The sequence below is a fragment of the Podarcis pityusensis genome (assembly GCF_964106645.2).
Source record: "Podarcis pityusensis genome assembly, chromosome: 15".
NCBI classification, from domain to species: Eukaryota; Metazoa; Chordata; class Lepidosauria; order Squamata; family Lacertidae; genus Podarcis; species Podarcis pityusensis.
Genome location: NC_138040.1, coordinates 38,405,934 through 38,426,475, shown reverse-complemented (window position 1 = coordinate 38,426,475; position 20,542 = coordinate 38,405,934). Strand labels below are relative to the sequence as shown.

The 20,542-nt window shown below is 43.9% G+C and overlaps 1 protein-coding gene across 1 annotated transcript; it reads left to right on the top strand.

Moving 5' to 3' along the window:
- Window positions 1–14,736: 14,736 nt before the first annotated feature.
- LOC308463830 (transcription factor IIIB 50 kDa subunit-like) lies at window positions 14,737–19,640 on the top strand. Its single transcript, XM_080982613.1, has 5 exons — window positions 14,737–14,835; window positions 17,148–17,310; window positions 17,497–17,556; window positions 18,237–18,558; window positions 19,261–19,640. The coding sequence occupies exons 1-5, from the start codon at window positions 14,752–14,754 to the stop codon at window positions 19,514–19,516; spliced, it is 885 nt and encodes a 294-aa protein (XP_080838739.1). The 5' UTR covers window positions 14,737–14,751; the 3' UTR covers window positions 19,517–19,640.
- Window positions 19,641–20,542: the final 902 nt, after the last annotated feature.

Below are 20,542 nucleotides of genomic sequence, written 5' to 3'. Positions count from 1 at the left end.
GGCTCTACGCGATTTTGCTTTTATGTGCAATGGCCAGGAATGTAACCACTGCATAAGATGCGAGTTAGCTGTAATTATATCTTCTGTTAGTACAGGCATAGGCAAACGGCTCTCCAGATGTTTTGGGATGACAGCTCCCATCATTCCTAGCTAACAGGACCAGGGTGAGGGATGATGGGAGTTGTAGTCCCAAAACATCTGGAGGGCTGAGTTTGCCTATGCCTGTGTTAGTATGTCTGTGAATATTCACTTGGATGAGAAAACAAACTTTTTCTAGACATCTTGGGAACATGCCCAACATACTGGTAGCATACCGGCTACCAGTTTCTTATCACAGATCTGTAAAGACCCTCTGTTCCAGGAGTGACGTCCTTCGCATTTTAGAAATCTTTGCATGATGCTTCCAGAGTAACTATTTCTGAGACTCATGTGGTAATATGGATAAATTATTTCATAACAGCATGTTCTCCTTTTAAAATAGGCTATTTGTTCTCTTCTCTTTCTCTTCCTCTTCCCCTTTACTTTTTCTTTTCTTTTTCGAAAATGGACTTTGCTGGCTAAATGCCACTAATATCAGTCTACAGACCTACCTGGCATTTTGCTTACACGGAGAACCTGACTCTGTTTAGCTTGAACTGAAAATTAACTATTTTATACGTAACACACCCTGAGACCTTGTGGGAAAGGGGTGGGTAGGAAATATTTAAGCCCCTGATGCTGAACCTTTGCTGTTCTTTATTTATACAGATGCTACAAGCTTCACTTCAAACCCACCACCCTTTCTGTTATTCCAGAAGTGGGATCGGATGATGAGCAGCTGAGTGATTATTCCCAGGGTACTGAAAAGATTGCAGTTTCTGGAGATTGGTCCAGGAGTGGAGATGTTTCCTCAGAGTTACGGTCCTCCACTGAGGGGGGAGAGCTGACAGCAGATAAAAAGGGGACTGGTGAGAGGCAGACTGTATTGCTTCTCATGAAGACAAGTGCTCCTGATGATGGATTTGAACTAAACAAACCATTGGTTGCACCTTCAGCACGAGCCCTTGAAAAGGCAAGCCATGATGTAAAGGGATTGGAGCAGAAGAATGAAACACATCCCAATCAGAATCTGCAGAGTGACGGGACTTATCCTGCTAAGCTCAGGTGAGAGGAATTGGGGGGGGGGGGAGCAAAGATAAAGGCTCAAGTGCTATACTGTGCATGGCTTTGATTCTTCCCTCCCCTTTTTAACACAGTAAGGGATTTTGTGTCCTATGGACAGGTGAAAATCTTTCCCTGTTGATCTGTATCTATTTCTTGTAGCAATGTCAGTGAAGGAATAAAACTGAGCAAAGGTTTGTTTTGCTTAGGCAGTAATCAGACTCTATTTTCACATTGTTGTAACATGACAATAAAGGTATCATAAACAGGAATCAGCACTTCATATTTTACCTCTAATTTTACTTTATTTTTTAAACCCACTGTCCTGTTAAAATACTAAATATAGTTTTCATGTTCTGCCAAAATAAGTGAAAGCAGCAGTTGGATAAATGCTTAACTTTTTTTAAAAGCGGTGTTAGTTGTGATCATAAGTGCAGTGCAATTTACTGCGGCACAGGTTTTGTGTTACCTAGATTTCTGAAGAGTGACAAACAAGCTATACTGATGTTTGTGGATGCAGAGAAAGCATTCGATAACACAAATTGGGATTTTTTGTTAAAAAATTTAGAATACATGGAGGTGGGTGCAGAGTTTTTTAACGGAATAAAAGCAATCTATACGGAGCAGAAAGCGAAACTGATCATAAACAACGTAGTGTCAGAAGAAATAAGGATAGGGAAGGGTACAAGGCAGGGATGTCCGCTCTCCCCATTGCTGTTCATAACTGTATTGGAAGTGTTACTTAACTCAATAAGACAAAATAAGAAGATAAAAGGAATAACAATTGGACAAAATGAATACAAGGTAAAGGCATTTGCAGACGATTTGCTAATAACAATAGAAGATCCGACGAATTCAATAAAAGAGATATTGGAAGAATTAGAGCAATTCGGCAAAGTGGCTGGTTTTAAGTTAAATAAAAGTAAGACTAAATTAATGACAAAGAATATAGATCTAAGTACAATTGAAGAAATACAACAACAAACAGAGATAGAGGTGGCCAGAAAGGTGAAATATTTAGGAATATGGATAACTCCAAAAAATATAGAACTATTTAAAAATAATTATGAAGTAGTATGGAAAGAGATTAAAAAGGATTTGGTGACGTGGGGGAGGCTAAAACTGTCTTTCTGGGGCAGGATAGCCATAATTAAGATGAATGTACTTCCGAGAATGTTGTTCCTATTCCAGAATATTCCGATAATCAAAGGCAATAAGATATTCAAAGAATGGCAAAGAGAGTTCTCAAAGTACGTATGGCAGGGCAAAAGACCGAGGATACAGTTTAAATTACTGACAGAGGCAAAAGAAAGGGGGGGATTCGCACTTCCAGATCTGAAACTATATTATGAGGCATCGTGCCTATGCTGGATAAAACCGTGGATAAAATTAGATAATAAAGAACTTTTAGATCTGGAAGGCCACGACAATAGATTTGGGTGGCACGCGTATCTATGTTATGAAAAGAAGAAGGTACACAAGGGATTTGAAAGCCACATCTTTAAAGGCCCTTTGATAGAAGTATGGGAGAGGTACAGATTTTTATTGGAACCCAGAGTCCCACATTGGATGTCCCCATTAGAAGCCACGAGTGTTAAAAAGACCAACATGAGGGATAAATGGGTTACCTATGAACAGCTGCTAATTAAAGATGGGGGGAAGTGGAAGCTAAAACCATACAACCAGGTTAAGGAAAAGGTGTTTGATTGGTTCCATTACTTTCAAATAAACGAAATGGCTAAGAAGGATATTAAAGATAGAGGATATGCGGAAAAAGATTCTAAATTCCAGATTGAGATAATAAATAATGATTATAAAATCCTATCAAAAATGTACAACCAGCTGTTAGAGTGGAATTTAATAGACGAGGAAGTGAAGTCGGTAATGATACACTGGGCAAAAGACTTCGGTTATAATATCTATTTTGAAGAGTGGGAGAAATTATGGAAAAAAAATCTTAAATTCACGGCATGTGTAACGTTGAAGGAAAACTTACTGAAGATGTTATACCGTTGGTACATTACCCCTGCGAAACTAGCAAAAATGTATAAGACATGCAGTAAATGTTGGAAATGCAGGGAAAATGAAGGGACCTTCTACCACATGTGGTGGGATTGCAAAAAGGTTAAAGGTTTCTGGGAAAAGGTATATACAGAAATGGGAAAAATTTTTAAATATACTTTTGAAAAAAAGCCAGAGGCCTTTTTGTTAGGTTTATCAGGAAAAGAGATTAAGAACAAAGATGGCAAATTTTTCCAATATGCAACAACGGCAGCAAGAGTCCTATTAGTCCAAAACTGGAAACAACAGAAAATACCGACAATAGAGGAGTGGAGAGAGAAACTGTTAGATTATGCGCAACTAGATAGACTGACGGGAAAAAGTAGATATTGGAGAGATCAAAGATTTATGGAGGAATGGGGAAAATTCGTGGAATATCTGGATAATTTAAGTGAGGGACAAATAACGCTAGTAGGGTTTAAAAAAGCTCTGTGATATTTGTAAGAATATTGTCTAAAGAAAAGGGTGGAAAAGACTTTAATAATGTCAATAGATAGTAGGAGATGCGAAAGTATGTGTTGATAGACAACGGAGATTTGCGGAGACGCCGAAGGAAGTCTTAAAGAATGAATCGGTTGAATACAAGATGTGGTTTATTTGATTTTTATTTGTTTTGCTGTAAATTAATAAAAATTATGTTGAAAAAAAAAAAAATAGATTTCTGAAGTGTTCCACGGGTGTAATTTAACTAAAAAAGAAATCAAGGCAAACGTTTGCAATAAACTTTGTTGAAAACTCTATTTTTCACACTTGCTAAACATCTGGGTAACTGCACAAATATCCAAGGAACCAACCATATTTTATTTGGGGGGGGGGGAGGAACAGATGTTTAGAACCAGCAAGAGTGTCAGACTAGGATTCCACTCAGTGATGGCCAGTCTCTTATCTGTATGTCTAACCTCCTTCACAGGGTGGTAGTGAGGAAAATTGGGGTTGGGTGGGCATGTATTCAAGGTCCTTGAAGGGATGTAAATAAATAGGTAAGTAAAACTTTTCATTTGAGAGCTTCTTAATCAGTCTTGAAGTGTAGAGAGGAGGGCAGAATAAATCTTCTGTTTTAACAGTAAATATAAAATCTAAACTTGCACTAATAGAGGTACATAGAAGAGGAAAATGTACTTTATTCTTTTTAGAAGCCAAAGCAGGAACATGCATGCATGCATGGAGTGCTTCATGCAAGACCAAAAGTAAAGGTAAAGGTAAAGGGACCCCTGACCATTAGGTTCAGTTGTGGCCGACTCTGGGGTTGCGGTGCTCATCTCACTTTATTGGCCAAGGGAGCCGGCGTACAGCTTCCAGGTCATGTGGCCAGCATGACTAAGCTGCTTCTGGCGAAACCAGAGCAGCGCACGGAAATGCCATTTACCTTCCCGCCGGAAGGGTACCTATTTATCTACTTACACTGTGTGTTTTCGAACTGCTAGGTTGGCAGGAGCAGGGAGCGAGCCCCGGGAGCTCACCCTGTCGCGGGGATTCGAACCACTGACCTGATTGGCAAGTCCTAGGCTCCGTGGTTTAACCCTTCAAACCAAAAGGAGAACTGCACAAAATTGTTCAGGTACAAAGTACTATAGGATTGCCTGAACTAATTGTGTGTGCTTCTTTCAGACTTCATCCTGTGAAACCAACGCATACTACAACAAGCAAATCATCTGCAAAAAACCAGAGCATAACATCAAAGATCCTGGATAACCAAAATGAAGCCGATATAAAGGTAATTTAAGACATACTATATTTTAATACCTAATTGGGTGGTCTGTGCCCTGAGTTAGGAAGCTTGTAAATTTATTGGCGGGATTAGACAAACTGCAAAGGGGTATAGTCGTTTGGAGACAGAAATGTGTTCAAGTTTTCTAGTTGTACGATTCCCCCTGCCCATGCTATCCTACCCATCTGGGCAATTTTCTGAGCCTTTTACTGACACAAGTTTAGATCTGTGAGTGGGTATGAATTCCCCAGGCTCAAACCTTGCTATCTTCACCAAAGGACTTTGGCCTGAAAGGGATTTTTGTTTTCAGATAAGCAAGGTTTAGTGATTTAGTGCCTCCAACTAATATTGCAAATGATCTGTTTGGTGTTTGAGCACAGAACCTGAATTATTATCACTTAACTGAAACAACCACTACTGCTGCTGCTTTGTATTTATTTAGTACTTTTCGCATATTTTGAGGAGGGTCTTATCTTCACTTTTCCATGTTTATTACTGGGAAGAAATAGTTGAAAGCAGGTGTACAGAAACCTTGTATGCACATTTGTCTGCATGCCATAAAAGTACTTACTGGCAAATCCTGAAATTCTAGTTTTTTGTGAATCTTCAGTAGCTTTTAAGATGCTTAGACAGATTACCGTATTTTTCGCCCCATAGGACACACTTTTTCCCCTCTAAAAATGAAGGGGAAATGTGTGTGTGTCCTATGGGGCGAATGCAGGCTTTCGCTGAAGCCTGGAGAGCGAGAGGCATCGGTGCGCACCGACCCCTCTCGCTCTCCAGGCTTCAGGAAGCTATCCGTAAGCCTTGCAAGCCCGGTGGGAGTTCCCGCGGGCTCACAAGGCTTGCGGGCAGCAGCCTGCAGCCCCGGCGAGTGTCCGCAAGCCTTGCGCACCCGGCAGGAGGTCCCGCCGAGCGTGCGAGGCTTGGGGCGGCAGCCTGTCGCCTAAAGCACGGGGAGCCCTCCGGAGGGCTCCCCGTGCTTCAGGCGAGTGTCTGCAAGCCTTGCGCGCCCGGCAGGAGGTCCCGCCGGGTGCGCGATGCCTGGCGCGGCAGCCTGCTGCCTGAAGCATACGGAGCCCTCCAGAGGGCTCCCTGTGCTTCGGGGGTGTGTCTGCAAGCCTCGTGCGCCCGGCAGGAGGTCCCGCCGAGCGCGCGAGGCTTGGGGCGGCAGCCTGCAGCCCGAAGCACGCGGAGCCTTTCGGAGGGTGCCCCGTGCTTCGGGCAGGTGTGCGCAAGGCTTGGGGCGGCAGCTGCGGCGGGGGGCGGGGAATAATTTTTTTTTATTCATTTCCCCCCCCCCAAAAAAAACGAGGTGCGTCCTATGGGCCGGTGCGCCCTATAGGACGAAAAATATGGTACCTCTTTGCTCTGAAATCATTCCTGGGATTCCCCAGTAATCCCTGAAACCAAAGGTTTCTATACCTTCCTTCTGATCCTTTGACACCATCCTTGCAACAGTTCTTGATATCAAAATGACTTTAACCTGTTCATGCTTCCTTCCTAAAGAAATATGATCCTTCAGATCCCGCCTACGCTTATGGTCAGCTGACACACAGTGAGCTGATCCAGCTGGTCTTGAAGCAGAAAGATGTGATTGCAAAGCGAGATCAGCAGGTGCGGGAGCTGGAAGACTACATTGATAACTTGCTTGTCAGAGTTATGGAGGAACCCCCTAACATTCTTCGAGCTCAAGCTCATGTGGGACCTCCTGCCGGGCGCGCGATGTGAAGGAACCAATTTCACCTAATCAGTGGCTTTCTTGAGCAGCTTTTGAATGCATTGCCTTGTAGCTCAAACCAACTAGGAGGAATAAGTAGGGCAGGCATAGGGAATCTGGCCCTCCCAATGTGCTTGGACTCGACTCCCATCCTCCTCACAGATGGCCATTGGGAGCCCAGAGGTATCTGGACGACCACATGTTTCTCAACCCCATAAGAGAGGCTTAGCACAAAGCTGTATGTGTGCAGTGTCTCGCTGTGCCTGTTTTGGTTCCAGTTTCTCTATCTGTATGAACAGTTTCTGAAGTCAGATGAAACTTTCCTCAGTTACAAAAGATTCTGTTTATGCTGCTGCATAAATTGCTGGAAGATGTGAATAGTCAGAATTACTGCAATATGATTTCTGCTGCAGACTAAAACAACTGGAGACTTTTTCTGATTTTATTTTTTATGGATCTTAGTCCTGGGTTGAAGATTGAATTCTTAATTTCAGTATCTCCATCTGCCCCTTAATTTTTAAAGGGTAACTTTACATCGTGGTCCCTTACTCTGGATGGGGCACTAGCCCAGTATATGAGTTTAAAGTTTCCAAAGGATTAACTTTTGTAGGTTTCCTAATAAAACAATACATCCACCATCACTAGGCATTTGGGGTGAAATCCACATTGACCATTGTATGGGATATTGAACTATTTGAAGATAGCAACTATAAGGTAGAGCATGGCTTTTTGCAAGCTGAAGCTTGTATATGCACTTTTGGCTTCCAGTCAGATCAACTGTGATTAAAAAAAATTTTTCGTTGAAAATCTGAGCTACAAATGCAGGCAGCCAAACAGTAATCAAAGTGATGTCTGAAGACGTGAACCGATTAATTTTCATGCTTTTGACTGTAGCCATTCTTCATTTTCTGCCTATGCACTTTCAAGAGGGATGAGCTTGGCACTGAATATCTCTTCAGCCCTCCCTTTGTATTCAGTCACAACACTGGATTATAAACTTCTCAGGTAATCAAAGAGGGGTTGATTCTAAGCAAGTCATACATGGGAGTAGACCTCTTGTAATCAATGACTAATGACTGTTGATTGTTGTGGGCCTGCTCTTAGTATGACATGATCGGATATCACCCATAGATCTTGACGTTTCCTGAATGGTGCACTGTTAATTGCTCTTGATACTGTGCAATCTCATTTGCAAACACCAAAGAATAGGAACAGCTAACTACACACTACATGGAGTGTGGTGCTTGTTGAATAGATTTGTCGATCTTCTTGCATAGTGCTAATTCTCTTGATGAAATCCTCTGGCTGATGCTCTCACCTTGCCTCAACTAGGTCAATGATTTCAGGTGATTGAAAGGGGAGGAACTGTTGTCTACCATATCTAAAATCTCCAGGGCCTGTGGTGTTTTTACATATCCATGGCTCCATAATAGCTGGACCATAAAGTCTGTAAAGGCAAACTTCTTGTGTGTAAAACCAGCATTTAGATGCTTGGGCATCTTTTTAAAGCTAGTATATCTCATTTAAAAGAACCAAATTGCTTTTTAAAAACTTTATTTTAAGAGGCTTCATGTCTCTTTGCTCCTGCTGGAGCCATAAGCACACAGGATCATGCTTTTGGGAACAAGTATTTTATTGAAATACAGTTTTACTGTGTACTAGAAAATGTTTCTTCCTGATGGTTATATGGTCCCAAAGTACAGTGGACATTTGTGTTTAATACATATTCCGTAGGAATGGATCTAGTAACAAATAGTGTTGACCGTTTTAATAGAAATAGTACAGGACCAGCTTCCAGCAGATTGTGAAAATCTTCTAGTTTATCACCTGTCCTAAAATTTCCAGGGACCACAGGGCTGTAGTTGGCAACACAATGTGCCACATGCAAGAGGGAGTATTGTCACTGGGCCCGCATCTGCTGACCATTCTTCATATAAAGGTCTGCTCAGTTGTATACATTGTGATGAAATTTGGGCAATACACAGCAAGGATACCTTGCAATCTGTGCCTTCTAATTGGTATCTGTGACTTATGCAATCCTGACATTGAAATGCTGAATTTTGTGAAAAGTGTGGTACATTGTGAGGGATATTTCCCCTTGTGCAAACATTTGCTCAGTGCTTAATGTTGAAGGATCTGAATGTATATTTATATTCTGCCTTGTTACTCTTGGTACTTAATCCCATTATGTTTTTGGTTTTTTTACGAAGACCTCCATCCTTGTGAAATGTTAAAAATAAAGTTATTTAAACTTGTGAGAACACTTGTGTTTCTTTGCCTATCTTCACAAACTTTATGTGAAGAATGCTGTATACATAATTCACATTATTGCACGCTATATCAGAATGGTTCCTAGGTCCATACTGATAGAAATGATTCTCTGCTGTACAAGGACTGGATTCCATCATGGTGATTCCAAAGTGTGAAAGAAAAAGGGCTTCGTATGCAACTGAAACTTCTATTGTGAGAGCTGTTTGTACATTAAGCCTTATATGTTTTAAGAAGCAGACATTCCTCAATGATCTTAGAATTGGTAGGCTTAGGAAGAACCTGAAAAGAACCTTCGATTACTCCAACATTCTTACAGTCTCTGTATGCTATCACCTTTTCTACAAGCTCCTGAAAAAGGTAAGAAACTAAGGAAAGTGTCAGTGTTTTCTCTGTACCCAGTTATAGGAATTTAGTTGCCAGCAAGTGGAAGTGCTAGGCAAAGACAGCAGGCAGGTGGAAATATCAAAAGATTTAAAACTGGCTCACCAGATTAATTTAGCTTTGGGTTAGATAGTGTAGTTTTAATTACCACTGAAGATTGTGCAAGTTTAGAGAGAGAGAGGCTTGCAGCAAAGATTTTGGCTGCTAAATTCCAGTATCACTGTGTCCCTATCCTGCTTGTGTTCTCGAAGCTACCAGCATGAGTTTGACTAAACTGCGAGAGGCAGTGGAAGACAGAAGTGCCTGGCGTGCTCTGGTCCAGGGGGTCACGAAGAGGCGGACACGACTAAATGACTAAACAACAACAACAATCCTGCCTGTGGGTTTCCCATAGGCATCTGGTAGGCTGCTATGAGAACAGATGCTGGATTAAATGGGCCTTTAGTCTGATCCAGGACTTCTTCTTATGTTCTTACATAGAAGCTTCCTCTCCCCTTCTGCCTCCTAGCTAACCAGTCAGTGAGCACTGGGAGAATCTTTGCAAGTGCTCCCTTAGCAAAATAGAAAGCTGCCTTAAACAGATCATTGATCCATGTAGCTTAGAATTGTCTATGCCAACTGGGAGAAGCTCTCCAGGGGTTCAAGAAAGGGGCATTCACAGCCTTATTTGAACCTTCTGCAGGCAAACTGTTCAACCATTGAACAGTAGCTCTTTGCCTTCTCTCGTGTCTTCCACTCTGCAGTCTCTTCCTACCATCTCCCCATCTGTCTCTCTGGCATGCCTCTCTTCTATTAAATTTCTGTACCTCCTTTTTCATAACTACTGCCTTTTTCCTTCCCCTGACCCACCCCAGTGCCCCTGTTGTTTGATGACAAGGCTTCACATCCAAAGTGTACAGCGTGCAGCTGTTGTGGAAATTAAATAGGAAATTAAATAGGCTTAGGAGAAAATGTGAACCCCATAAGGGTGCCTTTGTAAATGTTTTGAGTGAAGACTCAAAAGGCGGTCATTTAAATCTAGAGAGCAAATTTAAAGTCATTTTTGAAGCCCACTCCAGAATATGGAGCAGGGGCTAAGGTCAGGCTCCCTCTTCCTGCAAGGAAGTAATGGAACACAAAAATACCGGTAATAATCTAGCAAGATGTGTTTTTGTTTTGTTTTTTGCGGGGGACGGGGCGATGGCTGTTTGCAGAAGAAATCTTTTCAACTACTCAACTTCCACAATTTGAGACAGCTTTGGCTCCTAAATGCTTCCACGAAACCTAGATCAGGCTGATAATCGTAGCTCATTGCAGCTTAAGAAGCACATAGCTTGGGAAGTCCTGTGACAGTTGAGCTTTGGCACCACTCACTGCCCTGTGCTGTGAAGCAGGAATGTGCCGGAACCAATTTGGATCAAGACTGTGATTCAGACTTAATAGATCAGGAAAAGACTGAATCACCTGATGCAGCAGCACTGAGATGGAAAGGCAGGGGAAGCATGGTATGTTAAATGCTTCAAATGAGATCTCAGCTATGATCCGAATGCCCAAATTGCTTGTTTCCAAGGGCCAACAGGGGCATCTGTGACTCAAACCTGCGTCTATTAGAATACTGCCAGTCTGCTACGTAGCATCCTAAATTCACAGAGTTTAGATTGGGGTAGGGGACCTTCTGAATGTTGTTATGTTTACTCCCATCTGCCACCGTGGTGAATGGTCAGGGATGGTGGGAGTCCTACTCCAACACATGGGGGGCCATCTCTGGTCAAGAGCCCACACTAGTTTCATATTTTGAAGGAAATACATTCATACCCTAGAATGAAGTCACGACGTCAATGATCACATGGTGGCTTCATTCCAATTATTTTCCAGCCTGTCATCTACTATACCTGCAGGAATACCAGGTTTAGGACATCTCTTTAATGATTCAGAAACCGAGTGCTTTGTGCTGACGACATAATTATATAATAACTGTCAACATGGTCTCCACCCCTGTCAAAATAGCATGCTCTGAACCAGCTCACCCTTCACTGAGTTATTACTACAAGCTATTATGTCTGAGAGTCTCATTAATATCTCTTGGGCACAGCCCTGCAACAGCAGCTATTGCTTTCTTAAGCACGCTGTAGGCTTGCCTGCTTTGCTTCGTTCTGAACTAAAATACGCACAACCAGCAGAAGCCCGCTAGAGACTGGATGTGGAAAAGAACACAAACTATTTTATTTTATTTTTTAGGGCAATTGCCCGATCAGCCCTCCACTGCCGCTGCGCCTGAGCAGCTCACACCAGAGCCAGAGCTGCCCATGCACTTCTTTTTTTAAACCCAAAATCCAGGACATTTGCTTTAAAATGTAAAATCCCACCCTGCCCTGGATGGCCATGTAGGACCCCCAAAAGAGGACATATGTCAATCCTAGCATAGACCCCTTGTACCTTAGGACCTGATGTGATCAAATGTTTCGCCAATAAAGACCTAAACTTCCAATTGCTGTCCTCATTGGGGCTAGGTGCGCTCAAGGTGCAGCATGATTCAAAAATGGTCCACTACGTTCAACATCTAACAGCAGCATAATGTTTACCTTTCCCTGAATGGCTTGGCAGATACTTCCATTGCCTGGTGTGGTGTGGTAGGAATTGAACTGAAGAGACCTTTGCCCTGCTGTGGGGCATTCCATAATTGTGGCATCAAAACTAAGCAGGCTAGGGTAGCCCTGTTTGCTGCATTAGAGAGGACAATCCTCTATTTGAAGGTTGTACGTTCCAAGCATGGATTAAAGATGATGAACCACAAGGGAGAGCAGAGGCCTTGAATTTGCTCAGCACCAGTTAATACTTGGACAGCAGCTACACAACTCACCTGATCTGTCCTCCTCTCTATAGGAAGATGCAGAGGGGGGTTTTTAGCCAGAACTTACAGGAACTCAGTTCCGGCACCTCTCAGGTGAGCACCATTGCATTATAAGAGAACAAGGGAGGAGTTCATGGTGAGTTCCAGCACCTCATTTTCTAGAAAAACAGCACTGGGAATCATAGCTGTCAACCTTCTCTTATTTGGCGGGAAACTCCCTTATTCCAGCGCCGTTTCCCACTGCTGTCCCAGATTGTTGATATCCCGTCAATTTCCCGGGTTTCAAAGGAAGCAGCTCCTCTCCCTCCCTGCCAGCCAGGGAGGCTCCTCAACTGCGTTGCTCACCAGTAAGGAGTCTGAGAACGACTGGCGGGTGGAGCTTGCATGCCTTGTGCCGATCAAATTGGCCGCGTTGCCTGGGGACTCGCCTTTGCTTCAGCGCTTCCCAGAGGAGAGGTGACAGTGTGGTTTTCCTTGCTGCTGTATCCCTTTGCCGGGTTGCTGCGCTGTGGGAAGCACCGCTTGAGGCTTCGTTTGGCTGCTGGCTGGGCTTTCTGCCTTTGGGCCTTTGGCTCGGAGGGTGTGTGTGTGTGTGTGTGTGTGAGAGAGAGAGAGAGAGAGAGAGAGAGTGACTGTGTCACTTAAGCTGATAGGAGGAATGCTGTAGCTTCACACACTTACCTTCACACAATGTGTAATTAACTTAGGGAATTTTTTTACCGCAGGATGTCAGTACTTTATATTTACAAGGGGATCTGAGAGATGAATGGGAGATACGGTTTGTCAGTATTAATGGGACAGCTAAATAGAAACTTAACCCCAAAAGTTAGGACCAAGATTAAAATCCTGACAGGGTAACTTTGCTCACTAGTAACATTGAACCATGAGGACGAGATGCTTGGACAGTGTTCTCGAAGCTACCAGCATGAGTTTGGCCAAACTGGGGGAAGCAGTGGAAGACAGGAGTGCCTGGGACAGGTGAGGCTGCTGATCCCTTATTTTCAAATCTGAAAGTTGACAGCTATGCTGGGAATATGTCATATTGATTTGTTTCAATGGGCCTACTCTCAGTAGGTCTAATGTTGGATACAACACATTGCTTTTTTGCTGTTGCGCGCATAATTGTGCTTCTGTTTATCAGAAGAGGCCAGGACTGGTGCAAAACTGCCTCTCCACCTATAACCTCAAAAAATCCTGTCCCTTGTCCCCCTGCCCTCCAAGATTTCAAGCATTGCTTAAATGAGAACATTTTTGAATTTGTTGTATTCTGAATGCCCATCACTGCTGCACTCTCATAGATGCTGTGTGTAGCAGCATCTTAGAGCTTCAGCTGTATTTTGGAATTTTGGGGTCCCCTGCTGCAACAAAAATCAGATTTAAGCTGGTTAACACCTTTGTTCAATAGGCAAATTTATAGAAATGTGATGTAGCAACTTTTAGGGAGAGCAGGAAGTGTAAAGTAAGGGCGCCATCTGCTGGTTTGAGTTTTGCTCATCCATAATTTGTTCATAATAACGCAGCATTAAATTCCCTTGTGTGCAGTGCATGGCTCATAACTGTATATGGTGTGTGCATATGTAAGTTTCTATAGTCCTCCATTCCTTCCTATGAGGGTTGCTGAAGGTTGAGGGCTTGTGCAAGTTAGGCTAGGAATGGAAGAGAGTGTCTTGTAATACTTCTCTTGGAGATGCCACAGGTCCCATAGCACAGATGTGCAATCACATCCCCACAGTAAAACTTTCAGGTTCCACTTGCTGTTGCAAGAATTGTTGTTTACCCATGTTTTAGGTTTACCAAATGGTTTAGGTTTTAGCTGTTTGACTGTTAATAAACATCAGTTCCCCCAAAGTGGAAGCATTTTGCTGCTAGGATTATTTTATCAGGTCTGGGAAATGTGGTGCCAGTTTCATAACCACAGCATGCGCAGCTGCACAGCACTGAAGCTATTATCAAAGTGCTAAATGATCGGTCTGATTGTTCTATCCAGAATATGACAGTACTTTGACATAGCACTCTTGAAATACCCTTAGAGAATAGGGCAGAAACTTGCTCTCTGCTTCCCTAGAGGGCAAGACTAGATTTAAGTCACAGAAAGGTAGATTTTGGTTGAATCCAGATTAAGGCTACAACCTGAGTCAACATGGCTAGATTTGCAGAGTATGTCTCCAGTCCTAAGTGTTGATATTAATATTTCCCCCTATTACAAAAGGAGCTAGGGTCTCACCCACTCAAAAGTATTCCAAGGGGAACTTATTTTAAATGAAAAATGCAAAGAAAAGATCAGGAAAGATGGGGTGAAAATGAGGCAAAGGGAGGCTGCTAACAGACGATTTACTACAAAGATGGAAAAGGAAGTCTTCAGCCTTCCTGGTGTTGTTTTTTATTTTATTTTTATTAAATTCCAAGCATAAACTCCGAGAAAAGGAGCTTAAAAGGCTGGAACTTCAGCTCATTCCCGGAGATCTGACAACCCCTCAGTCCAGACACAAATGCTCCAGCCTTTGCGAAAAGGCTGTCTCGCCGCATCTCTCACGCCCTCGAGCTGAGCGGCTCTGGCGGAACCTTTGTCCTGCGCACCCTTGTTTCTTTCCGGAGGCCGCTTAGCGTTGGAGCGCGTCTGGTCCCGATTGCCCCGTTGCCATGGGGATTGCCCGGAAGGAGCGTGTGCCCGCTGGAAAAAGCTCCCCCGGCTTTTTCCGGTGTTGCGAAAGCGGCGGCGAGACGGTAAGTCAGCCCGCGTAAAGGGGGAAAGAGGCTCCTGGGTGGCTGTCTAGGAGCCAGGCCGGGTTTTTTTGGGAGGGATATGGGATTTTTTTGGAGGGCATGCAACCCGCGAGTGGCGTGGGCAGAAACCCCCTTCCAGCTACCGCTGATTCTGTGAGCACCGCCAGCAATCCTCCTCCTCTCCATTGTTATAAGAATTCTAAGGTCTCAAATATAGACTAAATATTCATAAATGCACACATATCTATATATATAAACCATGTGTCTGAAATAGTACGGGAGAGCAATCCTGAGGCCATTTTGACTCTCAGTGACCTCAAATACTCATCTGCAGTGAGGGAGGCAAATAGGGAAAGCCTCCCCATTGCCTTTTCGCTTGCAAATCCTGTCTTAAGGGTGTATTTGTGTATGAATAGGGTGAGCCTGTGACCTGGCTTCAGGAACTAAAGTATTAACCATCACGAAAGAATGGCCAGGCTTCCCAGGTAATGCAGTCGGCAACCATTATCAGGTATCCTGGTAGGCAGGGTTTCTGCTGTAGACTGCCTCCTATGATATATGTATGACGATTTTGGGGTGGTCTTTGGCTTAGGGGGTTGGGCAATGTCAAAAGTCTTTAAAGGTTCCTGCACACTTTTGTTGAGGGTCTCTCCCCTCCTTGGAAGGAGGGGAGGGGACTCTGTTGCAACAGAAAAATAAACATCTGCCTTGTTTTCCACTGGATTCTGCCTCCATCCATTCTTCTCTGGCCGATCATGGACTTAGGGGACTCAGATTCCCATGGGGAGTTGGGAAGCAAAAGCCAAACCCCAATTTTTACATCACCATTATCGAAATCACACAAGTCAGTTTCCCCCTCTTTTTTCTGTGTCCCCTAACCAGCCAGCAGTTCACATCTCTTCCCCTTTCCCGCACTCCAGGTTGCCCTGGCATTATTCACTTGCCTTTAGGAGCCTCTGGAAAAACAAAGGAGGAGCTTTCCACAACAACTTTGTCTCCGTGCCCTTTTTTAAAATTATGAAGCACTTGTTTAGCGAATGGCTGTGGGGCAAGCCTTGCCAGGCCACCAGAAAAGTGTTCGTGGTGCTAGGTGTTTTCTTAGCACCAAGCACTAATGGAAATGCTGGTGATGCTTCAAATGCGAGAGGAAAAACCGCTAGCCCCACATCCAGGCTCCCTCCAGTTTTGGACAAACTGTGACACCCCACCCCCACCAACAGTCTTTTAATACAGTAGTTGCCAATGACAAGACAGGATCAGGCCCTATGTAATTTGAGCTGAGTACTTTGAGAGCGTTTCCTTCCCCTCCTAATCAAAGCTGCATTCTGCATATCAGAACTGAAGACAGAGCCCCCACAAATCTCTGGTAGTCTTTGTAGCTCTTTTCAGAAATGTAACGCTGTACTGTAGAATCCTCAGACTGATTTTATGATGATACTTTTCAAATGTGAGAGTATGGTAGGCCTTCAGGCTAGGAGACACCTTGATTTTGAGGGAAATAAAAAGACTTTGTTTTTCTGTCTTCTCCATACTTTGTGTCCTATTATGTCTTCTAACATCCCGGCAGTGACTGTGGTTTTCGAATAGAATTTGATATACTTTAATACTTAGTAAGTGATAAAAAAAATCAACAATTCTGTGGGTAATTCCAACTGGTTAGGTTGATACTATTCTTTAAACCGCCCTGAAAGCCCTGGGTATAGGATGGTATATAAACTCAATTAATAATAATAATAGTAGTAGCAGTAGCAGTAGCAGTAGTAGTAGTAATAAAGGTAAAGGGACCCCTGACCATTAGGTCCAGTCGTGAGCGACTCTGGGGTTGCGGCGCTCATCTCGCTTTATTGGCCGAGGGAGCCAGCGTACAGCTTCCAGGTCATGTGGCCAGCATGACCAAGCTGCCTCTGGCAAACCAGAGCAGCGCACAGAAACGCCGTTTACCTTGCCGCCGGAGTGGTACCTATTTATCTACTTGCACTCTGACGTGCTTTCGAACTGCTAGGTGGGCAGGAGCAGGGACCGAGCAACGGGAGCTCACCTCGTCACGGGGATTCGAACCGCCGACCTTCTGATCAGCAAGTCCTAGGCTATGTGGCTTAACCCACAGCGCCATCCGCGTCCCAGTAGTAGTAATACAAACAACTAATTTCACAGAGTTGTTGTGAGAATAAAAATTGGGTGGCGAGAGAACCATTATACCACCTTGAGCTCTTCAAAGGACACGTGGGATATACGGTAAATGTAATACATGGAAGTAATTAAATAATACCAAAATATCAGTGACCAATTGTGGACCTGATTTATGCTTTCAGGCTGCTAAGATGTCGAGCCAAAAGAAGTGTCCAGACTGTGGCTCCTTGGAAATTGTAGAGGACTCTCATTATGCTCAGAACCAGCTGGTGTGCGCAGACTGTGGCTTCATTCTAACTGAAGGGCTTCTCACAACCACATATGCTGATGAAGAACATTTACAAGGTGAGGCTAAGAATAGCAAAATAGCTCAAAACTCTTTGTATCTTACAAAGACGTAGGATTTGAGATACGACTTGAAAGCAGTTCTCAAATATAGACAGGCCCTACACCATTCAACAGTTTAAAAATGGGTGCATGTTTGAGAGCTTGGACCAAAGTTTGGCTGATATCTGTGTTTTTATCTTATAGAAGTCACATATTCACGGAGTACTGGTCAGAATGAGCAAACGAGCCGTTGTGTACAGCGAGGTACGTATTCTGCATTACTCTGTTGATGCTTTGTGGAAATTAATGTGCCTGTCATCCACAAGAGCTGCATTGTTTCACTTTCTAAAAGCAAAGAGAAATTTGCATTTTTAAAACAGTCTTACCTATTTGCTGTGGGACCAACATCAAAACAACCTATTTTAGAGTTTTAGAGGTACATAGAGTCCACAGTTCAGTTTGATTGCCTGATCAAATCCCACCTGAATCATTGACAGACTGGTTAACCATGGACCAGTCTGTTTCCATTACCATTAAATGGCCATTACAATTGTGTGTACAGCTGCAAAAAATAAAAATCAGTACATAACTAAAAGCCAAATTAAAATCAAATATGAAGTTGAAACAGCAATACTAACAGCCATTCTCAATTAGAGCCCCCAAAGACTTTCATTTAAAAAAGTTCTCCATAATATCCAAAAAAAGCCAAAGTAGGCTTGGTTTGGACACTCCAGTTACACTACCACAATTGAAAATACGTTATCCATGATTGCCACCCATCTAACCTCTGAAAGTGGGAGCATGTGAAACAGAGCCTCCACAGATTATCTTAGTATATGGGCAGCTTCATACAGGCAGAGACCTACCCTGCGGTTAGATTTGTCACTGATAAATGTGTATGTGGAAACATTTCTTAAGTACTGCTGTGGTATTTCCCCCCACAGGAGTCAAACGTGTTCGGGATCTCTGCAAAGTTCTGCGGCTTCCTTCTCTGTTTGAAGATACAGCCGTGTCCTATTACCAGCAGGCAATCAAACGCCCCTGCTTCAGTTTAGTCAGCTTGGAGAAGAAGGAGATGCTTGTGGGCTGTTGCGTCTTTGTGACCTGCCGCCAGCACAACTGGCCCCTGACCATGGGCACAGTCTGCCTGCTACTCTATGGAGACAAGGAGTTGTTTGCAAAGACCTATCTACGCTTCCTGAAGGAACTGGCACTGGATGTGCCTACTCTCAGCTTGATGGATATGGTGAAAAGCCACCTCAACAGGTATGTTGCAGTTCTTGTGCCCTTTCCTTGACAATACTTCTCAAAGTTGGTGTGCAGTTTCCATCATTCATAGACTGAATTTACAAGTATCATACGGACTGTGTGGAATATTGATTGGAAGGCTGATGAAACAGCAAGCTTCTTAAAGTTCAGCAGGGATGGGTGTGGTCAGTGCTTGGATGTAGGAACCCTGTGTGTGCTGTGTGCTTCCATCATGGAAGAAATGGATATTTTCATATGTGCATGTATACTCCAACTCCCTGATTTCTGAGATTTCATCTGAGGCACTTCAGGCAGGTCCAGGCTTTTCTCTTTAGCCACAGGGGCAGCAAACTTCCTTTTTTAAACAAATAATTCTCAGAATTGTGAATTCTGCTCCTGCTACCAATCCCGTAATTGCTTGGAAATCCTTCCTATTATTATTAAGGGCAAGAAGCCAACAAACAGAATTTTGTTGAGCACAAGTTAGGAAGAGTGTAAATTCAGCCCTGTCCATATAGTGCTGGTTAATGGAAGATGCTTGCCTTTTTGATTCAGGCTGCTCAGCTTGCCTTTTTGGTGTCCTTGGAAAATGCAGGGCCTTCTGCCCTTTGCCCTTTCACAGAATGCTTCTTTTTGCTCATGTCCCTCTTTCACCTATTTGTCTTCTCCATCTTGCCACATCTCCCAATCCAATGGCTTGTTTGATTTTCATCTTTCCAGCTTCAAGATTTTCCAGAATTCACCCAGCGTCCCGACTAAGTTTGTGGAAGAAAAGGAGCAGCTGGTGGCAAGGACTATCCAGATGGTGGAACTTGCCAGCGACACGTGGCTGGTGACCGGCCGGCACCCCATCCCCATAGTGACAGCAGCAGCCTTCCTGGCTTGGCAGTCTCTCCGGCCTGTCGATCGCCTCACTTGCACCCTTTCTCAGTTCTGTAAGCTTGCTGGTATGGATGCTCCCCGGCCAGCCCACTAGAGACTGAAGGAGCTGCATAACATCCTCCTGCAAATGGCTTCTGAGCTGGGCTGGTTGCGAGTGCTGAAAGTGGACCGTCGGAGCGTGGCAAAGTACATCGGTGACCTTCTGCGGCACCGCCGTGTGCTTCTACAGGCTGCCTTCCGCATCGTGGATACTACGGAAGACCGTGACCTAGAAGACTCAGCAGCTGCGCCACTGCAGCTAATCGATGAGAGCGCCGCAACAGTAGAAGAGGCCTCCCTTTCAGGAGAGAAGCAGAAGTTCAGCAAGCGGAAACCTTTGCTCCCACCCTGCGTCTTGAACCCCGCAAAGAGGCTACGAACTCCTCAGCTAAGCCTTGAAGATTCTGCTATCGCTGGGGATGAGCCCATTTTAGACAGTGAGATAGAGCAGTATATCCGGACTCCAGAAGAAAAGGAGATGTTTAGCAAGGTTCAAGCGTGCCTGTGACCTCGAAGCTGCAAGTGATTCAGACAGGCGTGCAAGCAATAGCCTTCTGATACATATTATCTCTAGGAGGCTTAGTTTGGTAAGAATAGAGTATACGCTTCCAAAGTTAATGCTAAATACATTACTTCTGGTAAATGAGCCATCATAACTACTAGAGGATTGTGAAAATTTGTGTCCTGGGCTTTTTAGACTTGTCTACCTATGTACTGTCTGAAGCAAAGGGATTCATTGGTTGCCAGATGTGATTCCCGCCCCCTGCCCCCCCCCCCCCAGCTCTCCTGTCCCACTAAGAATCTCCCGCATCCTTCAGGCATGGCTCCTTCCACCCTACTGTGGTAATAATTAAAGACAGGTTTGGGTGGCTTGGATAACTTTGGTTACTGGTAGGGACCACTAGGAACTAGTTGGCGAGGTTGATTATTTTCCTTCAACTCTGAGAAGAGGTATAGGAAGTGGCCACATTGCAGTGGTTTGCATGCTGTTTAGGACAACTTTTGGTGTAAAGATTGGCAGGCTTCCATGCGTATCTCTGGGTGAGAAGTAGTATCCACTCTTGGAAGGTTTGGGTGGAGG

Bases quoted from the DNA above. Each gene is read 5' to 3' on its own strand.
- LOC308463830 (XM_080982613.1), top strand. From the start codon at position 14,752: ATGGGGATTGCCCGGAAGGAGCGTGTGCCCGCTGGAAAAAGCTCCCCC. The intron at 17,311-17,496 runs GTGAGGCTAAGA...TTTATCTTATAG, and splicing joins TGATGAAGAACATTTACAAG to AAGTCACATATTCACGGAGT. The intron at 18,559-19,260 runs GTATGTTGCAGT...TCATCTTTCCAG, and splicing joins GTGAAAAGCCACCTCAACAG to CTTCAAGATTTTCCAGAATT.